General features: G+C 53.6%; 1 protein-coding gene across 3 annotated transcripts; it reads right to left on the bottom strand.

Annotated features, from left to right (window-relative positions):
• Nucleotides 1-382: 382 nt before the first annotated feature.
• On the bottom strand, nt 383-7,056 carry LOC147912736 (leukocyte immunoglobulin-like receptor subfamily A member 6). 3 transcript variants are annotated; one of them, XM_087421171.1, is made up of 11 exons: nt 6,714-7,055; nt 6,514-6,549; nt 5,998-6,282; nt 5,548-5,850; nt 5,029-5,325; nt 4,470-4,772; nt 3,772-3,819; nt 3,029-3,151; nt 2,240-2,292; nt 1,418-1,579; nt 383-1,338 (listed from the first exon to the last, which is right to left on the bottom strand). In XM_087421171.1, exons 1-11 carry the CDS (start codon nt 6,745-6,747, stop codon nt 1,195-1,197), a joined length of 1,788 nt encoding a protein of 595 aa, XP_087277297.1. In that variant the 5' UTR covers nt 6,748-7,055; the 3' UTR covers nt 383-1,194. The 3 variants fall into 3 exon arrangements, with proteins under 3 accessions (XP_087277297.1, XP_087277298.1, XP_087277299.1); XM_087421172.1 differs by lacking the exon at nt 5,998-6,282 and having other exon boundaries at nt 6,714-7,056; XM_087421173.1 differs by lacking the exons at nt 5,998-6,282; nt 6,514-6,549 and having other exon boundaries at nt 6,714-7,056.
• Nucleotides 7,057-7,314: the final 258 nt, after the last annotated feature.

Below are 7,314 nucleotides of genomic sequence, written 5' to 3'. Positions count from 1 at the left end.
CTTAACCGCTACGCCACGAGGCCGGCCCCCGATTGATTTTTGAATATGAAACCAACCATCCATTCCTGAAGAAAACATACCAGCATGATCATGATATATTATCCATTTTATATATCACTGAATGTTGTTTGGGAATATTTTGTGTAGGAATCTACAGCTAAGTTCCTGAGACAGCATCCTGTGATTTTCCCATTTTGTAGTTTCCTTGTCAGATTTTAGTATCAATTTTTTTCTAGAGGAATGTTACCTGCTTCTGTATTTTCAGAGGAAGCCTATTTAACTTTGGTATGTGTGTGTATGTGTGTGTATGTGTGTACATGTGTATTTCATAAGTGCATAAGTGTCCAGAAGCATTCACCAGTGAATCTTCCCAGACTCAGAGTACACTTTTTGGGAAAATTTTAATTACAGATTCAACATATTTAACATATAAGACAATTCAGATTTTCTATTTATTTTTATCCATCATTTTGGTATACTGTGTTTTTGAGGATTTTGTCTATTTCGTCTACATTTTCTAATATATTGGCATAAAATTGTTCATAATGATCTGTTATCTATTTAAAGTCTGTAGGATCTGTGATGCTGTCCTGATAATGTAATCTGTGCCTTTTCTCTTTTTTCCTTGAGCATTGTCGCTGGGATTTATAAGTGTGATTAATGTTTTCAAAGATGAGGTTTTTTGGCTTTATTGATTTTTCTCTACTTTGTATTCGTCCTCATTAGTAGCTACTCTTGTCATGATTATTTCCCTCCTTCTATCTATCTTCATTTGGAATAATTTGGTATTCTTTTTTCTAAATTCTTGGTATGATAGCTTAGGTTATTGATTTTTTAAGGCTTTTCTAATATATTCATTCATGGTTCTTAATTTTCCCATTTTGTAGGTGTGATATGTAATATTTACATCATCGTTCAATTTAAAACGTTCTCTCACTTCTGGTTCGGATTTCTCATTTCACTCATGGATTACTGAAATGTCTGTTGTTTTATTTCCAAAATGTGGGGATATTAGTTATCTTTGGTCGCAGAATCAGCTGACTCTCAAAGTGTTGCAGAAGCTCCTGGTGGTCCATGTTAGGCATCCAGGCTGGCTAGGGGTCATTAGGAGGTGTCCACTGGGGGCAGCTCCTGTGCCTTCTGGGGTCCCTGTAGTCTCCTTCCCTAGAGGGTGGGGTCGGGGTCCTTCCTGGGCTAGTGGATGGCCAGAGCAGCGTACAAACTGGGCTCTGCTGGGAGCTCCTCTGACTGGGAGGAAGGAGGTGTTGTCTCCCGTCTGAGGGTCAAGTGGCTCAGTTGAGCATAGGTCACTTCCTGGGGGTCTTCAGATACAGCAGCCTGGAGCAGGGAGAGAGTGGGGGATAGGTATGTGGTTGGGGTGGGGGCAGCCTGGGGGTCTGGAGAGGATGCGACCCACCTGTCTGTCCATCTGTCTGTCTTCTGCTTGTCTGTCCTTCGTGTCTAGTGATTCCTCTGACAGGGGGGAAGGAGAGTTGGCCAGTCCCCGCCTGAGTCTTGATCTTGAGTGGCTCACCTGCGTGTTCATGACTCCCTGGGGGTCTTCATCCTTGGGATCCTGCTGGAAGGAGACAGAGGGACAAAAACAGTGTCTCCCTGACCCCAGTGCTGACCTCCTCCAGTCAACTGTCCACACTGTTACAGAGTGAGGTCACTTCCATGATGGAATCTTCTGGGACTTCCTGAGCCTTGGACATCTGGATGCTTCCTACAGTTTGGATTCTTACCCTAACATGCTCTCTCTCACTCATTTGGCTCCAATGAGCCAAATTTGCATGTTGTCCCTCACGCACGAGGTGAGCTCAAGGAGGGAGTGTGGACACAGTTTTCTCATTGCTGTACCTGCAGCACCTGAATGGAGCCGGGTAAACAGTGAGCTCCCTGTGCACATTGTTGGGGGAATGAATGAAGGGGACCTAGGGAACTTGTGGGTGATTCACTCATTCTTGCATCTTCCTCTTGAGACCTGGGGGTGCACCCCAACAACCAGAACGTCAGACAGAGGATGAGGAACCAGGAAAGGGGTCCATGTGGGAGGGGCCATGAGGTCACAGAAACCAGGAGGAGTGAAGTCACAGCAGGATGACCCAGGGTACCCGAGAGGAGAGGTCAGTGTGGGATGCTGCTGAGAGCCAGGTGATGTGAGGATGGGAAGTGCCCATTGGATTAAGTTTGGCAACAGGAAGGTCCCTGGTGGCCTGGACAGGAGCAGGGGTCTCACCTGATGGTCCAGCTCCACCCCCTCCTCAGGCTGTGTGTCCTTCCCTGCAGCATCTGCTGGGGCAGGACAGGGGGTGTGTCTTTTGGCAGGATTCCCTGAGATCTCTCAGGGCTGCAGGCCCCCTCTGCTCTCTGATGGGCCACTGAGGTCCAGGGGTGAGTAGATGTGCCCGAGGTCCTTCAGGGTGGGATTTCAGTCCTTCTCACCCCAAATCCCCAGACCCTCCCACTCTATGACCCCATGGTTTCCTGAAACCTCTGTGCCCACCCTCTCAGGGCAGACCCTCCTCTCCTCTCACAGAGGGTCTCTTCCTGGGCCTCAGCAGCTGGGCCAGAGCTGGGGGACGAGACGGAAGTGTTAGGGGCAGAGAGGGGACCAAGGGCGGGGTGGGAGTTTGGGGCTCTTTGGGGCAGGCCTCTGTCCTTGGGTTCTGGGTCTGCAGCCCCTGCAGGGAGTTGGAGATCAGCCTGTCACTGGGCTGGGTCAAGATGGACAGAGTCTCAGCCCTGGGAGGTTATGACCACCCACCATCCACATGGGATTCGAGAGGAAAGGAGGGAACCTTAACACACACTTGTGTGTATGTTCAATATTTCATAAGATTCAAAAGATAAAAAATACCTTAAATGTGGACATGTGTGCTGTGTTAAGTGTTTTCTTTAGGAGTTTCTGATTTGAGATTCTGGAAAAATATTTTTCTAAGCTGACCTTCCCATCTATTGGGTTTCCCTCTGCTGGTGCCCACGCCCGCCTCCTCCTGTGACACGGGTCACCCTGTTTCCTACTCACCTGAGGTCCTGTGTTTGCTCTGACGCCAGTGTCGGATGAAGAGGAGGAGAAAGAGGAAGAGGGACAGCAGGAGGATGAAGGCCACCAAGATCCCAATCAGAGCCTTCAGGTACCATTTGAGACCTTGGGCATGAGTGACGTCATGAATGAGCCAATGATGCTATTTAATTGAGCACCTACATATGTGCCAGGCACGTGCTGGGATCTGTGCGTTCATCTCCTCTAACTCACAAAAATCATGTAACAAAAAACTGCCACCCCCACCCACCCATTTCACAGGTGAGGAAACTGAGGCACAGAGAGTTAACTCATGTGCTCTGGGTCACCCAGCCTGGAAGCAGCCAAGCTAGGACCCGAAACCAGGGGGCTGACGTCCTTCCTTGCTTTTTCCGCTGGAGCTGAGTGCCTTGAGCTGAAGAGAAAGGGACTGAACCCCCTGGACCCTTGTCCTGCCCCACCCTCCCCATATAATGTCACCATCACTGCTGCAGAGGGGACTTGTCCTGGACATAAAATCAAGTTCTGGGAGGCTTCTCCATGAGGCGTCCTCTCCCAGGAGGTCAGAGCCGTAGTCAGAACTGAAGGGAAATCTAAGCTCTGGGCCATGATTCTCTCCTTTATATTTGGAGAAACTGAGGCTCAGACAGGGGAAGGTGTGTCCAAGACAGCATCTCCTGATGGCGTTACTCAGCCTCCAGCCCCCGTGGACCCTCTCACCAGCCCCCACAGAGACCCTCACTTACCCATCAGGGCTCCTGACTCCATCTGGGGTAGTTGATCCTCAGAGCCTCCTGGGGATCAGGATGGAGGTGGGGGAGTTGCTTCTCCCCACTTCATCCTGGCTGCCCCTCCCCCAGGATGGGCCCCAACATCTCCCTCTGCCATGACTGCCCCTCCCCAAGTACACCCAGCCTCAGAACCTCTGGGTCCTTGTGGACCCCCCATCTCTGCCCAACTCCCAGCCCCCCTGGGGGACAAGCTGTGCTGAGAGAGGAACTAGGAGTCAGATCAGCTGAGTCTCGAGAGACAGGCCTGGGGAAACTGTGACTTCTCTGGACAGAGGCCCCTGTGACTCACTAGCCGTTAAGTTGAGGCCTGTGGGTGGGGAGGTGGGGTCCCCAGAGGATCCTGGGACAAAAGACAAGAGGAGATGAGGGCCTTGAGGTTCCCCCAAATAAGCCATCTCTGCTCACTCTCCTCTCCTTCATCTGCCCTGTGGCCCCAAAATCTCTCCCTCCACTCACCTGGAGAATTCTGGTGATGAGGACGTGGGAAGTGGCAGCCATGAGAGGGCCCTGTTTCCCTCCTTCACTCTGAGGGGCAGATCCCTCTCTGGGTGACCCTGCCTCGGACCCTCTCACTCCCATCCCGGCCCAGAGCTCTCTGGGGGACAGGGGCCTGAGCTGACTGACTCAGAAAGGACAGGGTCAGGGGCCCTCACCTGAGACCATGAGCTCCAGGGGGTCACTGGGGTGTGACAACTTGTAGGGCACGGTGCTGTATGAGCTGTAGCACCTGTAGGTCCCCCCGTGGGCTGAGGTCACAGGACTCAAGGAGAACTGGGCCTGGTACTGCTGAGCTTTGTGCTTTGATCTAAGACGCTGGGGTGGATCAGCTGACCCCTCCTTGGACAAGAGGAAAGTGTCCGTCAGACCCCATGACTGACACAGCAGGGTCACATTCTCTCCTGAGGCCACCGTGGGGCCTGGCTGCACCGAGAGGGAGGGTGTGTCAGACAACAGTCCTAGAGAGAGGAAGGGCGGGTGAGGGGCTGCCCTCCCACCTTGTTCTGAACTGAGAGTCCCCAGGCCTCTCTCTGAGGACCCTCTTCTCTGTCTGTCTTATGTTCTCTGAATCTCTCCCTCTCCCGCCCATCCCCTGTCTCTGTCTCTCTCCCTCCCTGGGGACCACACACATCTTGTCCCAGCATCACCACCTGGGGCTTCCCCAGCAGGGCCTGTGCAGAGTTTGGTCTCTGACTGAATCCACTGGCTCCTCACCTGCCACCAGGATGTCCAGGGGGTCACTGGGTGCTGACCACTCGGAGGAGAGGTTGTGTTCACCATAGCATCTGTACAGGCCCCCATGGGAGGGTCTCACAGGGCCCAGGGGGAAGTTGGCCTGAGAGAGCCCAGCCTGGGGCTGCCGGCCAAGGAACTGGGGGAGGTCGTGTCCCCACTCCTTGATCAGAGCGAATCTGTCATAGCCGGCATCAGAGCGACATTGGAGGGTCAGGTTCTGTCCAGAGGCCACAACATGGCCTTGCTGGGTCAGGAGGGAGGGCTTCCGAGAAACACCTGGGAGAAAGACCAGCAGTGGACTGCAGGGGCTGATTCCTCCCATAACCCTTCTCCATCCTGGTCCTCAATTCTCACTGTCTCTCACCCTCTGTGTCTCTGGCCCAGGGGCCCCATGATCCCCTCAACCTACCCTCTCATCTAGGGCTCCCTGGGAGCAAACTCCCCGGTAACCTGTTTGATGCCTCAAAACACGGGTGGGGCAGGATGGGACTTCCTCACCTGAAATCAGGAGCTCCAGGTGGTCACTGGGGTGTGACCACACCTGGGGTTTGTTCCTGTAACAGCCATAGCACCTGAACATCCACCTGTGGCTGGAGGTCACAGGGCCCACAGAGAACAGGGCCTGGAACTGCCCACTGGGGATTTGCTGTGAGTCCAGGGTCCAGGAGGGCTTGTGTTCTCCTTCCTTAGTCAGAATGAACCTGTCAAATCCCAGCCGTGAGTCACACTGGATGGTCACTTTCCCTCCTGAGGGCACCACAGGGCTTGGCAGGGCTGAGAGGTAGGGTTTGCTGGAGATTCCTAGGAGAGGAGGAGGCAGCATGTTAAATGGGGCTCACATCTCCCTCATGTCCCCCAGGGCTGAGCTGTGAGAGGGGACACACCCCTGAGAGCAGACCCCATTCCTGAGGGCAGACCTGAGGCTGGGACCCCTAAGTGTCCTCTTACCTGTCACCACTAGCTCTAGGGGGTCACTGTGTTCTGACCAGTATGAGGAACTTCGATAGTAGCAGTGATATCGTCCTGCATGTTGCTCTGCCATGTATGGGATGAGGAACTTGGCCTTCTTTCTGGGTTCCAGTGAGTTCTGTGGTTCTGAAATCCCTGATATTCCCTCTCTATACAGTAGGTACTCTTGGGCCTCCAGGGTCCCCTGACACCAAATGGTCACTGGCTTCCCCCAGGGGATCACAGAGCCTGGGTCAGCCCAGATGGTGGGTTTGGGGAGGGTCCCTGGAAGGAAATCAGAGGCTGGGTCACAACACATTCCCCACCCCCAGTTCCCCAGCTCTCCCCAATTCCTCCATCTCAGCCCCAGGACCCTCCCAGATGTCCCACATTCCTCAGACCAGAACTGCTTTTCTTTATCCTCAGCTGCCTTGGAGTGGTCTTGGAGTGGTCTATCACCAGTGCTCTTGTACCCAATGAGAAGGTGGAAGCTTGGACATCTGGGGACAGACTCACCTGCCTGCACTGGAGTCCTGGGGCCCACACTCAGTCCTGGAAGAGAGTTCCCTGTGAGAGATTTGTCCCTGAAGCCTGAGCAGAATCCCTCCTCCCCATGAGTTTCCTGTGTCCTGGGGTGTCCCGATGGACCACGGCCTGACTGCGTGTGTGGGGGTCCCTCCAGAGTAGGGCTTCCCCTCCCCCTCCTGAGATCTCACCGAGGCAGAGCAGGGCCATGAGGGTGGGGGTCATGGTCTCTCCTCCCTCTGGCCCCAGCTGTGCAGATGGAGCAGACTAAGGTGCCCAGAAGGACAGACAGAAACACAGGGTGTGGACGCTCGGAGGCTGGCCCTCTTGGTCACGGGTTTGTCACGTCAGCAGACCCACAGGAAGGGGAACTGCCCCTCCCCAGGAGCCTGGCTCTTGTTTCCAGGTCAGAGCAGCAAATAGATGTCGTGTCTTCCTGAGATGCACCTCTCAGGTGAGGGTGACCCAGGGCATGTCCTTCCCTCTCAGAGCCTCCCCCATGGGGTCTCCTTCATCCTCAGCCCATCCATCAGCACATCCCTGTGGGGTTCTCACCATGAACAGTGGTCATCCAGGTCCTGGAGATGCTTCAGGGAAGATGCAGTTTCCTGCTGCCCTGCAGAGCTCAGATCAGCAGAGACACAGGCTCAACATCTCACTGTACAGTTCAGGTTGAGGTCATTGTGACAATGAGCACAAAGGAGAAATACAGGGAAATAAGGGAAGGAAACATCACTCCTCTCTTGGCCGTGGACTATGGGCTTTTTCTATCACAGCCCCCTTCACGGACTT

The sequence above is a fragment of the Ceratotherium simum genome, chromosome 33, assembly GCF_057802395.1.
Source record: "Ceratotherium simum simum isolate JZ-2026a chromosome 33, ASM5780239v1, whole genome shotgun sequence".
Taxonomy (NCBI): Eukaryota; Metazoa; Chordata; class Mammalia; order Perissodactyla; family Rhinocerotidae; genus Ceratotherium; species Ceratotherium simum.
The sequence above is the reverse complement of the archived record's forward strand: the minus strand, read 5'-3'. Positions and strand labels throughout refer to the sequence as shown.

Bases quoted from the DNA above. Each gene is read 5' to 3' on its own strand.
- LOC147912736 (XM_087421171.1), bottom strand. From the start codon at position 6,747: ATGACCCCCACCCTCATGGCCCTGCTCTGCCTCG. The intron at 6,283-6,513 runs GTGAGTCTGTCC...ATTTCCTTCCAG, and splicing joins CAGGACTCCAGTGCAGGCAG to GGACCCTCCCCAAACCCACC. The intron at 2,293-3,028 runs GTGAGTAGGAAA...CTGCCCCAGCAG, and splicing joins GAGCAAACACAGGACCTCAG to ATGCTGCAGGGAAGGACACA.